The 23,985-nt window shown below is 38.2% G+C and overlaps 3 protein-coding genes and 1 long non-coding RNA gene across 4 annotated transcripts in view; 1 reads left to right on the plus strand and 3 right to left on the minus strand.

Annotated features, from left to right (window-relative positions):
- cnot6l (CCR4-NOT transcription complex, subunit 6-like) overlaps positions 1 to 7,648 on the plus strand; it is a 21,307-nt gene extending 13,659 nt beyond the window's left edge. Inside the window, exon 12 of the mRNA XM_018673671.2 lies at positions 797 to 7,648. Coding sequence (XP_018529187.1) covers positions 797 to 1,018 — 222 coding nt within the window. The 3' untranslated portion in view covers positions 1,019 to 7,648. The remainder of the gene's footprint in view (positions 1 to 796) is intronic.
- LOC108881618 (uncharacterized) overlaps positions 1 to 19,653 on the minus strand; it is a 26,179-nt gene extending 6,526 nt beyond the window's left edge. The window contains exons 1-3 of the long non-coding RNA XR_001960654.2: positions 19,639 to 19,653; positions 19,503 to 19,555; positions 17,791 to 17,884 (exon numbers count right to left, since the gene is read on the minus strand). This is a non-coding gene — a long non-coding RNA (uncharacterized LOC108881618). The remainder of the gene's footprint in view (positions 1 to 17,790; positions 17,885 to 19,502; positions 19,556 to 19,638) is intronic.
- On the minus strand, positions 8,370 to 10,925 carry LOC127143191 (C-X-C motif chemokine 10). Its single transcript, XM_051075200.1, has 4 exons — positions 10,785 to 10,925; positions 9,797 to 9,917; positions 8,986 to 9,066; positions 8,370 to 8,435 (listed from the first exon to the last, which is right to left on the minus strand). Exons 1-4 carry the CDS (start codon positions 10,849 to 10,851, stop codon positions 8,387 to 8,389), a joined length of 318 nt encoding a protein of 105 aa, XP_050931157.1. The 5' UTR covers positions 10,852 to 10,925; the 3' UTR covers positions 8,370 to 8,386.
- Positions 19,654 to 20,518: 865 nt separating the features above from the next.
- Positions 20,519 to 23,985, minus strand: part of LOC108881619 (protein FAM102A) — a 28,877-nt gene continuing 25,410 nt past the window's right edge. The window contains exon 12 of the mRNA XM_018673673.2: positions 20,519 to 23,604. Within this exon, the coding sequence (XP_018529189.1) occupies positions 23,559 to 23,604 (46 nt within the window). The 3' untranslated portion in view covers positions 20,519 to 23,558. The remainder of the gene's footprint in view (positions 23,605 to 23,985) is intronic.

The raw sequence follows: 23,985 nt of genomic DNA on the forward strand, positions 1-23,985 counted from the left end.
CGGACAATGTGCAAGATCTTTTCCTCATTATTTGTCCTGTGGTGGATTTTCAGATTTTTCAAAATTAGGCCAAGAATGCAAAAGGATGTCATCTGACGCTAAAAATCTGAAAATTTTTTGAGTTAGATGAGAATGTGGTATCGGTTAAGTAACAAAAACTGGTTCTGAATGCTTCTGATCAGATATTTCCCCTTTTTGAAATCATTTTTTAAATTTGAGTCTTTTCTCAGGTCTCAAAGGAAAGGTTTTGGGAAATATGCTTATTCAAGTTCATACTGAAAATTGGACGGACATATTGAAACCATTCTATACACCAATTATGAAACTATTACCAGTAACTGGTTAGCTTAGCGTCACACAAAAAGGTAACAGAGGTAACAAACCCCACCAACCAGCATCTCTAAAGCTCATCAATTAACATGGTTTATCTTGTTTGTATTATCCATACATAAATCACCATTTTACTGGGAATGAAGCAACTTTTTAACTGGCAGCTTTTGTTACCTTGAGACAAAGCCAGGCTAGCTGTTGTTTCCAGTCTTTGTGCTAAGCTAAGATACCGGTCTCCTGGCTGTAGCTACATATTTAGCGTACAGACATGAGATAGAGACCAATGTTCTCATCTGATTTTGGACGTGAACATCAAGAAGCGTTTCCCAAAACGTTTCCTTTTAGACCTTTGAGAAACAGGTTTCATTATCAAATAGAAAAAAGGGAAAATATCTGCTCAGATTCTGATGAAATACTTAAATGCTCAGCCCTAAACTGCGATCACATGACGTCTTTGTGTCTGCAGGGCGTGATTGACTACATCTTCTTCTCCAAGACCCACATGAGTGTCCTGGGCCTGCTGGGACCGCTGGACAGCCAGTGGCTCGTCGACAACAACATCACCGGCTGCCCCCATCCCCACATCCCCTCGGACCACTTCTCCCTGCTGGCCCAGCTGGAGCTGCACCCTCCCCTGCCCCATCCGCTCAACCCCCTCAACGGGCTGCACCTGCCGGTCAACAGGTAGTGCAGCCTGAGAGAGAGAGAGAAAGAGCCCCTGCCCACCCTTCTTACCCCAACCTTTTAAACACTGTCCTACCCCCCCTCCTCCCACTCTCCAGCTTTATACAGGACCCTGTACAGTTTACCAATCATGTTAAAACTCAGACACCATCCAACCCCTCCAACCCTAAGACACACCTACCCAAAAGGAGTGAAGTATTCGCCCCGTTTGTTGCTCCTTTTTGTCTTTTTGCACACTGTAAATGTTTATTTTATTTTTTCTTTTCCCCTTGAAAAGTCTTGATACCAAATGTTGGGCTTGGGATGAAGCTGCTATGGTAACCCCCAATGTCAACTGTTTTTTTTGCCTTAGGTATGATCATGACCGCTTGTAGATTCTGCTCCTACAACAACAAACCTTAACTAGTTCTATCAACCTTTTAAGATAAATCTACTACTGATTGGCTGACTTTCATCTGGGTTTCTTTTCACATAGCTGTGAAATAATCTTTTTAGAGTGATAACACAACATGATATTAATGCTGCACCACAGCATGTATATTGTGTTAAACTCAAAGTCTAAAGAACTGGAACCTGATACCACTCCCAAATTAACTTGACAGTAAAAAAATAAAAAATAAAAGCAGTTAACACTACAAACAACTGAATCTAAGTTATGAATGTTCAATGAGGATGTTAAAGGTTTGTTTATATCGGTACATATTTTAAATTTTGATCAAAATACAATTACATACCTGCGATTTTTAAGGTTAAAAGTACTGACTGGGCATTTTAAAAGTAATGTAATGTCGTTGTAACACTAAATTGGTGTGTTTCATATGGGAACTAGAATATGAAATCATCTCATGTCACGGCTGTGGGTCATATTACAGCACTGATAATATTGATGGTGCACTGTTTGAGGGGGCTTTCAGATTGACACCTGCTTTGTGGAAGATAAGGAATAATATCTCTCAAATTCAACTTTTTCTGGATAACGTTTCCACATTGTTTGGGATCATGGTGCCTGAAAAGGATGTCACCTGACTCAGCCTGAAAGCCGCCTCACAGTACTGCGTGGATGTTACTGAGCTGCTGCATTCAGCTGCATTCACTTCTTCTAATATTTTCTTCTATAATACGGGTCTTGAACCTTCTCTTTGATCACTGCTAAATATTTTACTTGCAATGGTGGCCGATTCACGTTCACTGTAGTTTAAAAGATACAACTTGTGAGTCTTCTGCAGCACTATAGGCAACAAAACAACTAATTAAGGCCAGATTTTTGCAAGCATTGCAACCAAATTACCCTCCCATACTCGTTGACTTGCTTTGAAAAAAAAAAAAATTTTAAGACATGAAATACATTTGTAACACAATCCTGACTTTGACCAACAGTGCGCTTAAACACTTTTAGCTTTTGAAGTCATGCTTTGAGCATCTACGGTCTTAAAAGAATATTGTTCTGTTTCCCATCCCCTGACTGGCCAAAGAATTTTCCCAGAATGACTGACTTATACTCTGCCGATAATAAGATAATATTTATTTATTGGTGCCAGAGGGAAAAAAAAAAACTTCCTGAGAAGATTCTGTTAATGATTCGTGACCAGGAGTTGAATGTATTTACCAAAGGCTCACTATGAAATTGGTTGTTGGAGCCTCTTAATGCCAGATTCCTGTGGACTCTAAACTTTGTATATTTGTGTGAGATGATTAGAACTAACAGCCCTTTATGTAAGTTGTAACTCAGGGCTATGCTATGCATCGAGCAGTACCTCTCCAACTAAAGACTCTCAGAGTCGCATTGTACGAGCAAAACCAAACAGGAAGCTATTGTTCTGAAAATCCTTTATAAGCACAGGTAATGTATGTACTTTACATACATATATGTTATTGTTGCTGTTGTAGTAGAAGTCCCATGTCTTTGTGCATTTTTGATAAAACTACTGCTGCACTTTTGCTCCGTTCCCAAAACGTGGGAAGTTCAAAATTGTCTAATTTTTGAGTCGTCAAAAGGTGCAAAAAGCGTTGAGAGACACTCTGGTGTCTTAAAACATCATCATTTGGTTTTGTTCTTTTTAACGAGGCTCAAGTATCAGTGCCGGATCGACAATATGAATGAATGCAGGGGTACTTATTTCAGCATTTAGAGAAAGCCTAAAAAAGTTTGAGAAAATAAACAAATTGTTCAACAAAACCACCTTCGTCCCTTAAAAAGGTTGCAAAACCAGTGGCTCCAAACCTCAGGGTTGGGACCCACACATAGGGCCATGAGATAATTAACAAGGTAGTAAACAAGAAAAATCAAAATTCTGTTTATTTTTGGGACTTTTTTCTAATCTTTACTTCTTTTTCTCACTGTATAGTTAGTGTCAGGGGTCAATACAACTGCTTCACCTAGAATAACATACAGTCTAAAACTGCAACAATCTGATTTAGAAGAATTGGTTAAAAAGAATCAGTGTCTGTGACATTTTTGGATATTTTATGGTGCATTTTGATCGGAACAAAAACAAGATACTGATGTTTGATACCCAGCACTATCTATGCAGAGGGACTCTATAAGAGCTGCCAGTATATGCACTCAGTCTTTAACATATCTGGCATGTTTCATGCTGCAGTGTCTTGTAAACCCCGACCTTTAGAGATTGAATTAGTTAAATTAGTCAAAGCACTTGCTCTGTTCAGTATTTAATAAATAAGAAGCCATAATTATTTTGGGACAAATGGTGTCAGCACAACACGGCACCCTGAACCTGAACCTCAGCTTTAAACCACGCTCAGATCAGTTTAACTGGCCTGGACGGGCAGTATCGGCTTTGCTTCAGTTGCACATGATTTGACTCTAACAAGTACGCCTCCAGTTTTGGAGGAGCGGATGTTTGTGAGCATCTTGAGGCCTATACTTCACTCCTGAACTCACCTCACGGGGTTTTCTGATTTTGTACAACAGCTGTACATAAAATTAAACTGTCTTTGATGACAGGGCGTCTTTCGCATCTGTGAGGGGAATGTACCATTCTCCAGATAAAGGGGCGTATTTTTTCTCACAAATCAACAATGTACTTGGTGTTGTACTTTTTTCTTTGCCCGGTGCACTACGATCTCATATGTGAATACCACCTCCACCTGTCTCTAATGCTCTTGTAGAGGCAAAAACGTCTCTGTCCAACTTTGTTTTTGAACTACGGGCATTTTCTGTCTCTAACTAACATGCAGTCTTTCAACTGGTACTTTGTACAATTCAGTATTACCAAGTTTTTGAGAAGAAAAGATAAATGTTCTAGGTTTAAAAGCAGTTTGTCTTGATGGCTTTTATTTCTCCAGTGCACATTTAAGTGTCATCTCAAAGGTTTTCACACTCTGAGATGATGCTTAATCAAAATTATTTAGGTTTTTCTTCTTTTTCTTTGATGTCTCCCCTCTGAGTTTTCCCAAAAATGGCTTTCCAGATCCCTTTCACATCTCTCTCCACATGTCATCCAATATCCACAGCCACTTCTTTTACTTTTTCCACAGTAATATCCAACTATCACTACCTGTAAGCATTTGACCTATTAATTTTGTTTTCTGTAGAGCGCACCTCACATACTTTTTCTACAAACAACGTGCCTAGTTTGTACAATTTCTCCAACAGCAGCACTGCCCATGAGACCAAGACGCTCAGAGATTAACCCAGCGCCATCATCCAGCCATTCATCCATCCATCTATCCATCCCTTCATCCTTCCAATCCTTCCTGAAACAACCTTTGGGGATGTGATCATTAGGAATTGAAACTGAGGAATCATTGCTCACCTCAGGCTGGTTTATGTTTTTTTGTATCCATAATGTCAAGGACAAATCACCCATTTCTACCAGAGATCTGAAATGCACACTGTCACTTGTTTGCTTGTTCACTTGTTTGCTGGTGAGTTTTTTCTTTCTTTTTTGCAGATTTCCTCTGCAATGACCTAGCTGTATTTTCCACAGGATTATCACAACCGCCATCGCATGCGATTTCTGAATGTAAAATCCTGTTATTCAATATCTGGCCCTGGTTTGTTTTGTTGTCCTCCACTAATAAGTTTATTCAGGCTAAGTTTACAGCAATGTGGTCACTACATGAGGTTATGAGTCTTTGGTGGCCAATGGGACGCCCAGCAATGTTCACTGGGGAAAATGAGGATTATCTGACAAAGTGTTAAGCATTTAGACGAAAGGGTTTTGTTGTCTTTATTCTGCTCTAACATGTTGACCTTGTCGGCCTCCAGTGAGGCCTGGTCGCTGCAATATGAACTTAAAGGATGCTGCGTAAATGTTTTCCTCCCAGTGTATTAACCTGGAAAGGGAATTCAAAAACATGACATCAAATAAATCTGATATCATGGAGATTATGCACTATTTGAAGTGAGCTGTTACAACCTCTAATGTACCATGTATAGAGGATATATCAAGATTTACTGACCACAGGTTAATGCACTGGTTAATTTGCTGGAATGAGGCAATTATAAATTAAGATTTGGTCTACAAAGCAGAAAAGGCAGCAACTTCTGTGTCAAAAGTTGAACCCCATCAGTTTCCTGTCTTCACTTCAAAACTGTAATTTGGTCAAAATGTCATCTATGAATTCTAAGAGAGAGAAATGTCAGCATTCCTAGAAAAGGTATTTTTAAGTTGCTGCCTTTCAGCAACTTTCAGTAGACTTGTTTTAGCCGTGTGTAGAAAATGAAGTGAAACCGGGTGAGGACCCTCAGCCACCAGCAGTCACCCCAAAAAGGTGCTACATTATTTCTCGAGGATTTTAAAGAACTGCACTTGAACCTGTCGTATGTAACTACAATGTTAAGTTTCTGTTTCCAGACCAGCACCCCTTCACTACATGGGTTTTCAATCCTACCAGCCTCCACCACAGAGTGGAGGAAGCAGTCAGTGAGCATTTGTCTGAAAGAGAAAACCTGCAGCTTTGTGGTGAAGAGCTGCTAACATTAGACACAACACAGGTTTTGTATTGTGGAATCCAAAGAATGCATCATGTTTGACAATATAATCAAAAAAGTTGCAAAACTGTAGTGACACAAGTTACTGTGCGCCCGTGAAGACGGGTGGAAGTTTGTCAAACGTAGGTGGCGGTGCTGACTTTGTTGTGTTCCTCTGACTAAAAAAGAAAAGGAAAAAAATACAGATCTAGCCTCGATAGAAGTCCTTTTCACTTTTCTTTTACAAGCTGAGTTGCTGTTGCACATTGCAGTTTAAGTTGTGTTCTCAACTGTCAGAAGTATCCCAAAAACTGGATAAATATAAATGAACAAATAAATAAATACATAAAGATTTAAAATCTGTAAAAGCCACAAAATCTATTTTGAAGGCAATTAAACGGCAAATGAAATATAATTTTTAAAAGATGTTTCACCTGTCGTATCGCTGTAATTTTCATGCTTCCATATGATTAAGGAATGACATGCTCCTCCACAAATCCATTAACTTTTTATAATGGCTGAATTTTAATAGCACTTTTCCAAGTGCTTAACTGGACAAAGAAAAAATCAAAAAATAAAAGCAAAGCAAGTAATCAGATGATACAATATGGTAGTTATTTGGTATTTGCCGTTTTGGGGGCCTCAGTGGCTCCTGGAGGCCCTAAAGCTGCTACTCTGAAGACCTGTTGTTGCTCTATGTAACTTTGGTGAGCAGGTACGATCTCCCTCTAACTGAGTAATAGTCAGTGGGTTAAACTGTCAGAATCAGGCCCAAGGCGTTCCAGAGTAAAGCTGAACTGTAGAACAGTTAAAAAGAAGTAATTAAAAACCAGTGTTCATCTCTGATATCCAGCCAGGAAACTGACGCAAATATCAAGAGTTAGAAACAAAGTTTGATCTGTGGTACGGTGACAACATGTCCTGCTCCAGAAGCAGGGGATTGTGGGTAATATACACCATTCAGCTGTATTTCAGTTCAGTGAGCGGGCCGATTTATAGGCTTTGTTTTCTGTGCATAAAGATTGTTTAACTGCTCAGACTCTGGAGCCCAGCAGAGTTAAAGACCAGTATTGGCTGCAGAGGGCGCTATTACTCAGCAAAGATACATTTTGTTGCTTTAATCATACTTTACCAATCACATTACAAATTATGGTAAACATTAGTCAGTGCTTCCAAACTTCCAAATTTTTGAACCAAGAGCTGCTAACTGAGCAGTCATTACCAATGTTGGTGGCTAAAGGGAGCTGGTACAGACAGCAGCTCTGTGCAGCTCAAGGGAAGCTGGAATAAATTATAAATCTGAGGATGAAAAAGGTCCAGAAGACCCTCCCTTACTTGTCTAGTCTTAGACTAACCTCCCTTTGGCAAACTGAAAAAAACTCAACCCACCTTCTTCTTTGACCAGTCTCTCCCCTTAATAATAGTCATTTATGTACAATCCCTTCTATGTAGATTAACAATCCCATGCTGAATTGAATAAATTGATAAAATGCAGCAAAAAAACAATAAATTGATATTTATACAAATAGAGTGATGGGACTTCTTCAGAGGCTACAGCTGTATTTGACATGTGAGCAGTAACACCTCAGTTGAAACCAAACATACTCGACAGCACTTGTATCATTGCTCCACATCCCCCCTTCCCCCAACACTCTCCCCACCTCCTGTAGGCAATAAACATGTCACTTTTGAAGAGTCTTTTTGTCTGTGTTTTATTTCTTTATTTAAAAAAAAATACAAGTTATAGATACAATACAAGCACATTATATCAAGTTTACTTGAAAGAATTGTACATAAAGTCATTTGTATCTACATGCAGTTTTTACTTCAGAGTACATTTTTTTTTTTTCATAATAAACATATTTCAACAGTTGAATTTCAGAGTAGAATCTTTATACCAATAATGCAATACCATTTTTGCTCGCTTAATGAGATCCCCAATAACACGATATACTTAAAAAAGGGTAAAGCAGCGCAGTCTAAGAGTATTACTATTAATTTCAAGCATATAAGGAAGCACAAAGACCAGATTATTGAGTAATTATCATAATTTTTCCAAAGCATAACAGTGCACAGGCCAGTCAATTGAAGAAAACTGTAACCAAAAAGGTTTGTTAAGTGGCTCAGACCTCTTACAGTTAATTCACAGCTTGGTAAAACTTAAATGAAGCTTTTGCTACATCAAATGTGATCAGAGGTTATGCAGGAAAGTGGTGGATGGCAGGGTGGTTGAGTTGGATGCCTCATCATTCCTGCAATCAAAATGAAAGAAGACAAAAATTAATTAAAAACTGTAGTGAACATCAGATAACAGGTACAGTAGCTTAGTGTTGTGTGGTGATCAGGGATGAAATGAGGACTAAGTGGGACATTAGTACAGTATTACTACACGATTATACGATTCCAGGAAAGTTCAAATTTTTATTACCATTATCGCTAAAACTGATGAACACAAGAGTGAGCCCCTCCTGAGAGACAGTCCGTCCTTTGGACACAATAACATACCAGTCAATACACACTGACATGGCAGAGGGCAGGGAAAGTTATAACACTAAAATAACAACTAATGGAGGTAAATGATTTAGTCCTAGTGCCTCCAAACTCCAAAAGTGTTCTCCCAGCTCATTGTTAACGTTTCCATTTGTAGTTTAGATTCAAAACATCAACAGTGAGATGGAGGGATTTGGGGATTTGGTGCCACTACTGGCTACTGTATCAAAATAAAGAGTGCACACTTTTAAATCTATTTCAAAAATACTGATTGAAAATGATTTAAAAGTGTGGAAAACAAAGGAAGAAACTGAAAAAACTCGACGACTACATCTCCATGACCACCACCACAGTCTTTGTTAAGAACTGCAACTAACAATTCTTTTCATTACTGATTATTCTGTTATTTTTGTAGCACATCTTCACCTTTAAGAGCCTTGTTCTTAACCAGAATAGTGTAAACTGAAATACTTTTGGTTCTATAAGTTCATATAATGTTGATGTGTAAGTATACAATCACTGATGAAACCAAGGCAAGTCATTACCTTGGCAAACTGGTGAGCATGTCGTTGATCCATTTCGCTTTTGGATCAACACAAACTCTGTAGCCATCCCTCCTGGTGACTCTGTGGAGAAAGACAGGGATTACATTTTTATGCAAAGTTGGAGAAATTCTCACATTGCACAAATATGAATAAACATGTCTCCCAATGAGTAATAATACAGCTCAGTCAGTAGATTCATATTTTGACGTAAGTAATCAAGCCGATGACATGATTTCTACTCCACTACTCCTCCTCCACTTGAGCCATTAGTTAATGAGGATGTGTCAGCATGCTAATGGGACACTTGGAAGTTGCATCATTGCTCTGATATCAAACCAGAGCAGAAGCACTGTACTTAGTAGTGCAATGGAAATGTGTTTAGTTGCCAGAGAGATGAGAGGATTAATACCAGTCCTGTGTATGTTAGTCAAGTGCAGACCTGGAGCCTGGAGGCAATTAGCTTAGCTTGGCTTAGAGGCTGAAAGCAGTGGGAACCAGCTGCCCTAGCCCTCTCCAAAGTCCAAAAATACATTAGACAGAACATGTTAATTTGTGATTTGTGACAGGTGTATTTTTTAACTGTAGAAAGATCTGACTACATCCTCCACCAATGCAGTTAATTAGCTAAGGTACAGTTCTAGTGAGACATTTTGGGCAAAAATAAACTCTAACCCTGCATATGTTAGAGATAACCCTCTTTAATTTTTATCCCTGCGTCTGTGCACACCCCTGACAAGCCCTGATATTCAGTACAGTTTCTTGTAATAGCATATTTGTTTACTATCTCTCAAATAAAATAATGACTACTCACATGATTTCAGTCCGGCGGCATCGTCCTGAAATTGGCATCACCTCAATTTTCTTAATGGCTCCACGAGGGATGACTCTAGGGACCATCCGAATGCAGCTACACCACCCATTCCTGGGAGAAGCTGTAAAAAAATTCAAATTTAGAGAGCAGTTTAATTGTCATCTAAGTCTGCTGTGGTTAACAATCCTCTGAAACTAAAAAAAGCTAACCCAGTGTCCATGTGTTAGCCTTTTTCTTTCTTTTTTTCTTTTCTTTTTTGGGAACATCTCACAATCGTCCTCTGTGGATAGTTTGTTCAGAGACTCATTGAACTCAGAGACAGGTGCTTTAACACCCATGTGACTAAACTCCACCAACTAAGACAGACTGTGAAATGTGGTTGAAAGCTCTACACAAAGCGCATAAGTGGGCCCAGAGGTCAGGTCAAGAATGCATTTTCACATTGACAATGTAACTGTTGACTTTAACTACACTAACTATTAAAGTCTTGTAGCTTTTATTAATATGTTGTAGCATTTTTCTTAAAAGTAGCACAGTTTGACACATTTTATGACATCACAACTAAAAATATAAATTCAGGTCAAATAAAACAAGGTTAAAGAGAGAAATAGGTTGATAAATCAATATGCCTGAGCACAATAAATGTGGATGAGATAAATATTGCAGAAAATGTTAATTAAAAGGTTCATCTTATGTTTAACAAATGTAAGTTATCAAAATAAAGTAAGTCTGATAAATAAACAAAGACATAAGCATAAAAGAGCATAAAAATACTTGGGCACTTGCTGTTGTCCAGCTTAAAGATTAGTAAAATATCCCTGTATGCAGATGACACCTTATTGTTTCATTAACTCCAGTTACATAAATTCCAAAAAAACTAAACTCTGAGGGAAAAAAAGAGACTGGACAATTGAAATAAGAAGTTGATTTAAGAAAAATAATAATTCTGTCAACTGTTAGACTGGAATATAAAACAAAAATCTCTTACCATGCAGAGTTGCAATGCAGCAGCAGAGAGTCAAAGCAGCCAGGAGGAGCAGTGGTTTAGGCATCATCTTGGCGGTTGTTTTGATCTTGCAGCACCAATGAGGATGTGAGAGTGATGTGAGAGTGAATAGAGTAGAGTCTGGGTTTATAAAGCTGCAAAAAAAGGAAGTTGTGCGTAGGAAAACTTGCTATTACGGAGGTTTCTGCTGAACGAGCAAAATTTGGGTTTTCCTTTGTTTTCCGCTCAATATTTCATTATCAACCAGACTTTCTTATTTCTGCAAACAAAATAATACAAGAAGTTGCACTATTTTATATGCACATTATTTGGTCTGCACCGTTTTTGGATAATAATGCCACATTTGCCCCATGAAAGGTAGCTGCAAATATTCTTGCTAATTTGCACACTGAGTGAATAATTAATTAGCTTTGACTTATGGTAATATGAAAGGAGGTGGTGGTACCTGAAGGTTAAAAAAAAGTATAAATAAATAATTAAATGTGTTTTTTTGTGGCTTTCTCCCTGGTACTCTGGCTTCCTCCCACAGTCCAGAGACATGCAGGTTATGTTAATCGGTGACTCTAAATTGCATGTGAATAGTTGTATGCCACCTTCTGGGTTTCTGACAAGGTTGAAACTAACTAGCAAACAGTGTTGGTCATGAATGCATTACTTAGGACTGTGTAACAGTGATGTGTTTATTTTTTTAGACACAAGTAGGGACCTTAAAGGCATCTCTGACAGAGCTGACAGCTGGGTAACGGAAGTAAGGTCATGGTCATGGTTAAAAGCGTGGGCATAATCAGCATATGCAGTGAAAGCCTGTGTGTAATCAGCCGACCGTGTAGTTTGTTGTGATTCCGTCTGACAGGTCAGAAATAACTGATGGCCAAGTTTAGGTCCAATTTTGGTTTATCATAAAAACCTACTACTGACAGAAAAATATACAAAGATACCAGACAGATCAAATAAACAGACCAGAATGCAATGTAGCCACAAGATGGTGCATTGCATCTGCAGGTGGTTTTATACTTTAAAAGAATAATTTGCAATAACTAATCCCTCTGGCTGAATCTGTGAGTTGCATAAAGATGTAGAAAATGCAAAAGCTACACATTTTGCTGGTGGGCTGCTAGACCAAGCTGCAAGTAAGGAAGCACTGAAAATATCTCTTTCATTTTAACTTTCATCTACACCCATGATCTGCTTATAATGATCAAACTAAGAGTGATTGCACCAGTCTGAGTCAGTGACCCCAGCCAGAATCAGGAACAGAAAATACTGGGCAAGATACTGGGGAGTACCATTAAGCAAACTTCTGTATTTGACTTACAGGTTGCTGACTGATAACCACATCCCTTCTGGTAAAGAATCAATGGAGGGGACCGTTATCACCCCCAAAATTAGGCCTCAGTTCCCGTTATGAAAATAAGATGTATAGTCTAAGAATAAATTTAGATGAGCTCAGTCACGTACAGTAAATACTGAACTCTGCTGGGATCACACTGGGACCCCCTGAACAACCATGCGATCATTTTGATGGCTCACAAGAGTAAGCTGAAATTTTATGGATGAATTTTACATGCATGTTTTTATTTAATAATTATATTTCCAGTTAAATTAAGTTAGTCCATCTCAAAAATGGGTGTTCTGGGAGTCCATGTTCTAAATTTAATACCCACCTGTGATATTTTTAAATAATTTTTAAGGATATATGTTTCAGATGAAATAACTGACATTAGAACCCAACAAGCCAGCAAGAAGTATGTGGACAAAGAGGAGGGATGTGCTACAAAGGCAAACAGGGTCTGCAATCAAAGAATAACATACACTAGCACAAGCAATGAAAATGAAGGGTGGTGCAGGGATGACATATTTTTGTAGTCCAACCTAGAAGTTAGCATCACCCCAGTTCCCTCGACAAAAGGCCAATGGGATTTCTTTATTGGGTTTTGGCTATTACAAGATTTTATGATACTTAAACGTTTTGTTTAGCAAGATAATCTTCACAGATGAACACCACTGTTCTGATGTTTGAAGCCTTAATACAATCTCCTGAAGTAAAAAGCTAATGTTAGGCTATAAACCAACTACACCACGGTCACATGACGTCAAGATGGACTGGTGAGTAGATGGGTTTTCATGTTAAAGTCCCCGACAACCTCTGTAGTCTCATTTAGTCACTCGTTAGCAACCGCCTTTTTTAAGACACGTAAAAGCTTCAAACATCAGGAGTGGGGGATTTACTGACCCATTTTATGTCGGAGAATCAAACCTGAAAATGTCTTGAGCTTGTGTTAAAACCACAGACCTTATTTCAGACATTTAACCAGAAACACACTGACTCTGGGACGAGGGAACAGGAAGTGATAAAATGCTAACTTATTTCTGAGTTTCTTTTTTCCAGGTTTGTTGTTGGTGCGGAGACATAAAATAATTGTAAAGCTGCCATTAATGTGACACATTAGTTATCAATGTGAACACAATTAAAAGCGTAACTCAGATTTAAAGTATAAGGTAACTTTATTTCATGAACTACTACCAGCATCTCTTTTGGGAACTGAAATGTCAGCACTGTCAAGTTATCAAACACACCCATTCTGTGTACTGCCACTATTTCAGTCAGATTTAGCCTGTTTTCTCTAGAAAATGGTGGTGGACCACCCAATGCTGCACAGCAATAACATACATTTTGCAAACAGTGTGCACCTTTAGTAACATTCAGCACTTTCCAGTTCCCCAAAATCAGGGCTTAGGACATAATATGTCCTAATTACATATTATGTAATTGCAGTTCAACCATTCAGATTCAGTTATCCCATTGATTCTGACACAGAGGACAGAACTATTGTTAGCACAATTTATGATTGGCTGCGCTGACACATTAAGGCTGATTTGGCAGCATAAGTTAGAAATTAAGACTGGCTTTTGGCTGCACTTGAGAGAATAATAAGGACAGAGTGGATTTTATTTTCTTCTCATTTTTATCAATTCAAAATCCAGAGGCCACAGTGATCTGACAGGAGCTGAACAAAGAGGAAAAAAAGAGCAAAAAAGAAGTGGAAAAATAAAGCTGAAATAATCAAATAATCATTTCCTGAGTCGCATATAGAATTCCACAGAAATACCATTTGGTGATAAACAGGAAACGTTCGGTCAAAACATTAAATGTGTGAAATCTGATAAAGATTCAGTGCCATTAATCCCGGAAAAAATACTGCACATTGAAGTATTCAAGAATGATCTGACAAGTCAGATTATATCTCTGTTTTTACAGAGATGTAAAAACAGTATATTTTATCATTACAGTAAATAAAATAGTCAAGATTTCAGGACTAATTTGCTATGAACTCTGGGCAAATTGAACAATTAATCGATCTAAAAAAACAGCTGCTGAAATGCAATTCAATGGCAATGGTCCACATCAAAGTACGTCCACTAAAGTGCCAGACTTCTGGAATACCTGGAATACCACTGCCTCTGTCAGTTTGTTTGTGTTACTGTGTGGTACTTTTACTTATGAATATTTCTTCCATCACTGAAAGTCTCACAATAACACAAACAAACTAACAGAGGCAGTGGTATTCCAGGAGCTCCTGTGTTCAACTCCTGTTCTTGTTCCTGTTTTTGTCAATGGAGTCTGGCAGTGATAAATAGTGACGTTTCTGATTGATTGACCAGTGTAAAATATCTTTGTAAAACGTGTCTCTGACTAATTTTCCTTTGAACTTAAGCTAACTCTTCTAAAAAAGAAACTTCAGAAACTGACTTTTTTCTCCTTAATTGCAAGGTGAAACAAAACTTTAAGGATGCATATGATGCTGCAGAAGCAAAAGTAGAGCAAACAAATCCAGCAAAAAAAAAGAAGAAGAAGAAAAAATCACACTCAACTGCAGACACTTCCTTCTATTATTAGCATGATTAGGGTATTACACCAGTATCTTAAAGTGAAACCCATCTGTCTACCAACAAAGGAAACCACTGCATTTCAATTTCCCGACTTTCAACATCAGAATAGAAAGGTCAGCCCACCCACTGATATACTGCTGAGTTAAGAATGCACTGGAAACCTGACTGCTTAGTTCAGCAAGTACTGAAGCTTTCTGTGTTGTCAGTGGATTCAGTGTTGGGTTTAATGTTGTGTTGCAACTGAAAGACAGTGAGTTTGGATTTGTTTACTGTAGTGCAGTGATCATTCATTAGCAGCTGAAATAGAACACAGATAGTTGTCTAAAAATAAATATAGTTGGTGCATCCATTCCAAACTGACCTAGATGACGAAGAAAACATGACGATACTCACTGTGACACTGAAAAACTGTATCGCAATGTGACAGATGTGAGTGCTGTGTCTGAAGTAATCCTGTACTTTACTGTGAGTGAGCGCACTGTGTGCCTTACAAAATAACCCTGGTAAAACAAGACCTTAAGAGAACAGATTTGAACTACAATAGATTTGAACTCCTAGTGATCACTAATAAGCTGACTGAGCGACAGTTGATCCCTCTCTCTCTTGCATAATTATTTTCTCTGACAGTTAATATTTTTCAGACTCATCAACTTCCACAGCTGTAATTCTTGTCTGTTTTTCGTTTCTGCAGTAAAGACGTCAGAAGACATTTTTTCTTTCTTTTGCACTGTGGTCTGCAGAATAAGAGAATAACTGCAAGATTTTATCTTTACATTTTAACTCAACTCAACTCAGCCTTATGACTAAAGTGCTGTACACAAACCTAAAACAAAGCAAATAAAAAACAATAAAAGCCAACATCTCAAACTGTGTTGAAAGCCAAAGAGAAAAAATGTGTTTTAAGAGAGCAAGTGAGTCGGCCTGCCTGATGTGCAATGGCAACTCATTCTACAGTTTCGGGGCAGTGACCGAAAAAGCGTGGTCACCTATGGATTTCCTCTTTATCTTTGGGATGGGACTGTGGGGCCAGGCCATGAGGACATTTAGAAACAAAGAGAAGAATTGTAAAATCAATCTGAAAACGAACTGGGAGCCAAAGAATTGATGCTAAAATTGAGGTAATGTGCTCCCGTTTTTTGGCACCTGTTAAAAGTCGAGCAGCAGCGTTGTGAACCAGCTGTAGGCGAACAAGTGACTTCTGGCTAACCCCAACAGAAAGTGCATTGCAGTAGTCTAAACCAGTTGTGATCAAAGCATGGATTATAATCTCAAAGTGATGCATAGAAAAAAATTCAAGATTCACAAGAATGGGATGGACAAGTGGACGGATGGACGGATGGATAGATAAACAGTCAACCTAAACACAAAACAATGCTGCTGTTTTTCTGGAGAAAACAGTCAAGAATTTTTTTAGCTGAAAAGACTCTCTAAACGAATCAACATACAAGAAGACACAAGGAATTTAAAGTGTATACACTGGATAATAATCTTCTATTCTGTCTCTGTTATCTAAAGCCATCCAACAAAATTCATTTACTTCAGAAACTACAACACTTTATTTGTGTTATATTGATTTTCTAATGCGATACACTGCACTGGTAACCACACTGATGTTGATACCATACTATTTTAAAGAGTATGGTCTAGACCTGCTCTATATGAAAAGTGCCTTGAGATGACTTTTGTTGATATGGCTCTATATAAATAAAAATTGAATAATTGAATTGAATTGATAATGATTAACATATCTCCTCCACATGCCCACACTTCCCTGGTTATTCCATTATCTGCTCTTTCCTGCACTGTAACAGTTTCTGTGTATGCTCTGTATATTTGTGTTGACAGAGACCTTCACTACATGAAAAATGTTCCGTGTTCTGCACTGTTTCTAGTTTCCACTTGCATCTCCTCGTTTGCTCCTTCCTTTGAGGAAACTTGCAACCACACACTGTCGTGCTCATGCGTGTTATTTCACTGTAACTGCCAGTTACAGTTGCTTACTGGTGTGTGTGTGTGTGTGTGTGTGTGTGTGTGTGTGTGTGTGTGTGTGTGTGAAGAAGTGGGGTTCCTGACTCAGAAGATACAGGAAAGCTGCTATACTTAAGTGCAACACAGATTAGATCAATCAAAGAATGTGACGATAAAGCTGTTGTTGATATTTTCATTATTTTGAGGTGTCAACCACAAGCGTGCTGTGCATCAGCAGATGGCAAAGTGAGAAATAAAGATTTTCATTTATGCCTGACCTGAAAACAAAAGCAAAACTCTGAGCCCTTGTTTTGCTGACTTGTTATGTCAGGCAGCCCACTACACTGTGCCCAGAGTGGTTTATAAAATACACTGGTTTTTCCTTTAGTTGCTGGAGGGAATTTTACAAGGTGACAAAACATGATGTCAGCTTGTTGTCTGGCCTTAAGTGACCAAAACATTAGCTCACGGAGGATTAAACTTCGCACTTTTAAACAAGTAGCGTGATGCCTGTCAAACTGGAGCGTGACCTTTTCAGATGTCATTAGTGATGTCATCAAAGGGCTGTTTTCTCATTTCAAAAGAAAACATGGTTGCGATTATGGTTATGGTCGATGATTCGATGCGCCTGTTGGGAAGACCCTGATTCATCTAAACGTGTTTTTAGCTCCCTCACAGTTCACACACTCAGAGCAACACAACAGCAAACTTTACACCCGAGACTCGTCTCAAAATGTCCGAACCACACAACTGTGATGGAGGTAGAGATGTGATTGAATCGGCCGCTCCGATACTCTCAGCTCCAGGTCGTCAAGAAAATTAAAATAGAGACGGACAGATGATGTGACTGATTACTGATTAACAGCAGATGCGGCACCTGGGAACTGATTAAGGGGCACTGTTTTAGAGTATACACTGGATGTTGTAAAATTAAAATATGAAAATTTCCAAAAGGTTTCCCATCCTGCCTGCTCACTCTGCATGTGACAGTTTTTTGTTTGTTTGTTTTTAAATGTTCTTTAGTATCTAGAAAACTTTTTAAAAGATAATTTAGTCATTCAAGCTAATTTAGATTAACTACAGATTGGTGAATTTAGGAGTTTTGTTTTTTGTTTCTCGCCTCTCTTACCTCCTGCCTCAGACGTCGATTCACTCTCGATTCCACACTCCAGACTTTCACCATGGTCTATTGCTCAGCATTCACTTCTGGTTATGATGGCCTCCTTAACAGACAAACAACACAATTATATTGTATATAAACAATACACATGGCGTTTCACCACACCGTGTACTAAATTTTTATGGCAGATTGCCTGAGATGTTTTTGCACATCCAGACCACTTTGGACCAGGTCTAGATCAACAAGACAACACTTAGACTTCAAATATGGACTAGTTTATTCCAGACAAGCTTTATAGCTCATTGTCTTGGTAAAACCTTTATTCCATTCGTGAAAACTGAAAAAAGGAAGATTTTACAGCTTTATACACATCCAGACCACATTGGACCAGGTCCAGATCAAAAACCACAGCTAAGAGACTCTTTAAAACACAGATTAACTCTTTAAAACACAGTTTAAAGAGTCTTCAGCTACTCTGGGACAATCTAGTCCAGATATGACAAATCTAAGTCTAGTGGTTTTGGTTCTGGATGTGGTCTTGATGTGAAATCTCCCTCTTTGAATTTTCACAAATAGAAAAAGTGTCTTAAGTTGTCTGGGAAAATCTTGTCTGGACATGGCAAGTCTAAGTGGTTTTTGGTCTGGACCTGGTCCAAAGTGGCCTGGGGAAAAAAAGGGGAAATCTCCCTTCTTGCCTTTTCACAAATAGAATAAAAAGCCCTCATGTACTCTGGGATAATCTAGATGGTTTTAGAATTTGGCAAGTCCTAAGTATTGTGGTTTTTGACCTGGACCTGGTCCAATAATCTGGACCTGGTCAAACGTGATGTGGATTTGGAAAAAAAAAAAAAGTGAAATCTCCCTTTCTGCTCTCCTTTTCACAAATCTGAAACCATGTTTTAAAAAGTGTTTAGCTTGTCTGGGATAATCTAGTCCAGATCTGACATGTCTAAGAGTGGCAGTTTGTGGACCTGGTCTGATGTGGTCTAGATGTGAAAAAAAGTAAAACTGATACAATATTTTTTGCATTTTCATAAATCTGAATTTTCAAATCTAGACTATATTATCCCACAGAGGCTAAAGACTCTTTAAACACTAGAACCTTTATCTATGCTGAGATAATGTAGTCTGGATTTGAGAAGTCTAAATGAAGTGGTTTTATTCTGGACAAGGTCTGATGTGGTCTAGATGTGGAAAAAAGCAGTGAAATATCCCTTTTAGAGAAAATAACCGTTTGACAAATCTGAATTAAACTGTTTCGAGGTTGGCAAGGATTATCTAGATCAATCTAACAAGTCTTAGTGTAGTGGTTTTTGATGTGGACCTGGTGTGATGTGGTCTGAAAGTGATAAACGCAGTGAAACCTCGCTTTTTGCATCTTCACAGACAGAATAGGTTTTAAGCGTTAAATCTATACAGAGTGTGTCTAACAGCCTTTCACACATGTAGGAGGTGTAAAAGAAAGATTAAGCTAACTTTTCCCTTAACTGACGAATACGAAAGTAACTTAAACGTTGTGTGGGCGGTGAGCGAATTTACTGTAGCTACAGTTGTTTCTGTAAACAGAAAAAGTATTATTAAAACTATCAATTGAACCCAACGCAGCCAGGTGCTGCAAATTATCATACCGAAGCGCCAATTAGCTTAGCCTCTTAAACCAATGCTAGCCGTTAGCCATTAGCACGAATTAAACATATCTAATTAACTACATATCAACTTACTTCCAGTTATCAACGCTGCAAACCATTACAGATGATATTAACCACTGCTGCGACTTAAAAAACCGAAGAGAAATCTCACATTAACTTGCTTTTTCTCACTCATCGATATCCTGAGTAATCAATGTCGTTTACTTACGTAACTGATGTAGACACTAAATACGTAAAGAAGTGTCGTAAAGAATTGACACCTCCGTCTAATCAGGTAAAATACACGTTGGCAGTGGTGGAGAAGACATTTACTCAGACATTGTACTAATTTGATGCACTGTACTTGTACTTTACTTGAGTATTCCCATTTTATGCTGCTTTAGACTTGTACTCTATTACAATAGAGAGGAAAATACCGCACTTTTTACTCCTCTACTTGATTACTTCAATTAGAGCCAGTAAATACGTTATACAAAAATTATGTATGTATGATTTCAAATGCAGAATTTTTACTTATTTTTATAATGAGTATTTTGAAACGATGTTACTGATACCTTCACTCAAGTAAAGAACTGGAGTACTTCTTCCACCACTACCTGTGTCCTCCAATAGATTCAATACAAGATTCAATAATACTTTGTCAGATGAATGAAATAATGTTTTTTTTCCAATCTCACCTGAAGCAAATAAGATTTAAACATTTAAAAACAGACAAAACTAATTCTAAGCATGTCTCTATATTAATCTCCTTCAATTTGTCTGCTGTCATTATCAAAATAAATGCAAATTTTAATTTAAAAAAAAAGAAATGGACTGCCTCTTTTAACGCATCTGCATATAAAAGTGCATGCATATTTCCATCTAATAATGTAGTGTGAGAGCATCCTCTGCTGTTTGAGGGAGAGAATCGCAAATCTTATGTAGTAAGATATACAGGATGTATTTCATACAGAATTCCCCAAAGTTCAGCCTCACAGATTTGTTATCTTTGGAGACTCTGGGATCTGACAGTTAAACAATCTCTGATTTATAATGAATATTTAATCTGCTGCAACACCAATTATTAAAAACATGACACAGAAACAAAGTCAATATTAGCTTTTTATTGTTTAGAAGTCATTTCTGCAGAAAATAAAAGACTGTAGTAACTACATGATTATTGGAAGAACAGTTCCAACTCAATTCTCTAATAAATTTAGGTTATACTAGCTTTGTTACAATAGAATAATTTGTTAGAAATACTAATAGAAAAAAGCTCAGGGAGGTGAGTTGTGTGCATAGCTTATAACCAACCTCCAGACCCCCCCCCCAAAAAAAAAATATATATATAAATAAATGCTTTAACAGAATACTAAAGGCTGTGGTGACGTAAACCCAAATTTAGACTATACGATCAGTGGTTCATCCCCAAAATGTGAGAGTCACTAACAATGTGATTAATAAACACAGATAACAGGGTAGTGTAAAGGTGAACAGCTTAATGAGCGTAGTGTGATGAAAATGTGAAATAAGAAAGAAAACTGCTGCTTCACTGGAAAAAAAAACATCCATACTTAAAAAGAATAGAGCCGTAAAGGTAGATAACTGTTAAAAAAAAAGGGAAAATATTCTGCTAAAGAGTTATTTTTTTATGATTTTTTTTTTTTTGCTGGTTCCAGGCTCTCCAATGTGAGAATTCTCTGCTTTTCTTTTTTTATATGATCATAAATTGAATAAGTTCCTGTTTTAAGCTATATAAATCATGTTATTTAACTTAATTGAAGAGATTTCTGAAGTTCAAATGACCTGCATGTGAAAAAGTAGATTTATTTCTCAGACTTTCGCCTTTTTTACAAACAGAAAAATAAGATTTTAAGACTCTGCACCAAATAAAATCCTCCTTGTTACGTCTTGAGTTCAAACAGAACACTAATTTTAAAAAGCATCAACCAGCCAGCTGGTTTGCTGTTAAAATCCTCCTCCTCTGTGTCAGCACAACAGAAAACCTAACAGCAGGCTGTTGCTCCACCAGGGGGCAACAAAGACTTTTAACAGTCACAGCCACTGCAACAATCCCTCTTCATCTTCAGCTGGACAGAGTGAAACCAGAACAGCCTGTACCACAGAACTAGTGTTTTTCAGCTGACCACACGTTTTGTTTTAACTTCTGATGGCTGAGGAAAGAAAAGAACTTTTTTTCCCCTCAATAAATTCCTTATGGAGATGGAGCAACAGCGCAGCAGTAGCTCAGTAATCAAGCATGCAGTGAGTATTTCAGTGGGGTTTCTTAGATGGTTACACCTGAAAGTTACGACAAAACAAAAAGAAGTGAACTAAACAAATGAACAGAAACAACATTTCTCTCCTCACCATCACAAGCACTCTGTTATCACAGCTTTCATGGCGCTTTAGGATCATTTAAGAGAAACTTCACAGGCACATAGTGGTTCGACTGCACCTCCCTGATCAACAGGGAGCAGCAACAACAACGTCAATCAAAAAAAAAAAAAAGAGTTGCTCAGTGGTTTTATAAACTCTCGATCACATTCAGTGTTGGATGTGTTGCAGTTTCAAATTTAGGACGTGTAAACTGCACAGAAAGTTATTTCAACCTGTCTTTTCCCTGCTAAAACTAACTAATCAAAACACATGAAGTAAACTCTGAGCCAGGACGATTCCTGCTCAGGATTTCAGACAGTTTGCAGCAATAAAAAAAGTGTCAGATTGATAGTGATGAAGGGGAGAAAGAAAAGAAAATATCTCACAGACACAGACAAAAAATAATCAACTGAATCCACAGTGAAAACACTAAAGACCTGTGGTTAAATTGTGGGTATAATCAATCAAGTTTATAATAAATTGGCTGCTTTGCTACCGCAACTGAAAACCATTATCATCCATACATCCCCAGTCCATCCTGCAGCTCTGCTGAGCCTCACTGCCTTCCTGTCACTAACAGTATTAGTAACAGTTGGGGGATTTCTCTCTCTGCCTGTGACTGGCTTTAATATAGTTTCATGACTCACACACAGAAGGTTTTCCACAGATGAAAGACAGTTTTCCACACATGGTAAACATGGAAATTCAAGTCTAAAAAGATCATTTTAACCCGAACTGTGCCACAACAAATTCACTCTACACTCTGTTGCTTCTTCACAGACACTTTTTCTAATTCAATCACCCAATGTACAAGTTACTGAACATGTTTAATGTTAAATCTGCTTAAAGTAAGATGGACAAAGTGCCTGAGAAGATACAAACCTGCTGTAGCTTTATAGACTGAGGTTGCTGTGGATAATCCATATGGTTTGTAGATGGTTTTCTTACTCACTCAAGTCGAGATGAGTCACTTAAGTAAGACTAACAAACTCTGATAGCTAATTAATTAACAAGAACGTGTGCTGCATGCTAGCTTTTTAGTATAAACGCTACAAACTGATGGCATAATCCATGCTAACACTTAGCAGCATGAATGTTAGCTGCGTCCCAGCGGAAGTCACAAAATTAAATGTATAAAGAGGAAGACAGGAAATGGAGGAGCTGCTCACAGCTGGAAAAAATAAGAGAAATCGCAGGAGGTGGTGAGACTGCTACAGAGCGATCTAGAAGAGCAGAAAAATGCTAAAGATGTATTAGATCTTTGGGGAAACAGTTTGCTTTTTTGTGGATTTTAATTGGCAGTCGCATTCGCTCACTCGCTGTGAATCCTCTGATTACCTGCTCGATTCACACAGACTCAATCAATTTCAGGCTTACAGAGCATGTGTGAAAGCAGCTAATGTTTCCCTCCTCCTCCTTTGAATAATGCTGGTCATTAGTACAGTGTTAGCATGGATAATGAGCTGGAGAGGCATGGATGATGTTGGTGTCTGTGTCTTTAAATCCCCATCCCAAAATTTGTTACTGCAACACAGAAGCAGGTAAACACATCACAAAGGCAGTCTCAGAGAAAAACGTTTTGTGCATCTGTGCTTTTTGCTCTGAGTCGGAGGCGAGTAGGCACCGCCACGCGTTTCACATAAAGTGCAAACGGACGAGGTTCTTCCCCATCACGGCGTCAGACCAGCTGAAGCTCCAGGAAAACCGGCGAGACAAGAAGACAAGACGATTCCACACAGGTCAACACGTCGCCTTTTCCTGCCGCTCGGTTTAATGGCTCTCGATCACCACAGGCTCGTACCCGCCCGCAGACACCCTGCAGGGATTTCAACAGACAGGGACAAAGGTCAGAGTGGACAGTTCACACACTTCTTTTTATGAATGTCAGTTTGTTTACACTTCATCCTGCAGCGTAAAATGATTTTGTCTTTAAACCCTTTAAGACAGATTTTCTTTCTCTTATGCATCTTGCAAGTACATGAAGTTGTGCCAAAAGAAACAAACTCTTGACTTCTTGAAAATTTGAACTACAAATTCCAACAGCGACCCAACGCCACAGAGGAAAGAGAGTGATTTAAATGGAAACTTGTAAAACTACTTCTGTGGTCAGATTTCTACAGAGCCCAGGAGGGGACATGGAGGAAAAAAAATCTGGAAAAAAGAAAAATCTTTTGAGATCTCGTCAAAGTTTCTCAAC

This window comes from Lates calcarifer, linkage group LG13 (assembly GCF_001640805.2).
Source record: "Lates calcarifer isolate ASB-BC8 linkage group LG13, TLL_Latcal_v3, whole genome shotgun sequence".
NCBI lineage: Eukaryota > Metazoa > Chordata > Actinopteri > Centropomidae > Lates > Lates calcarifer.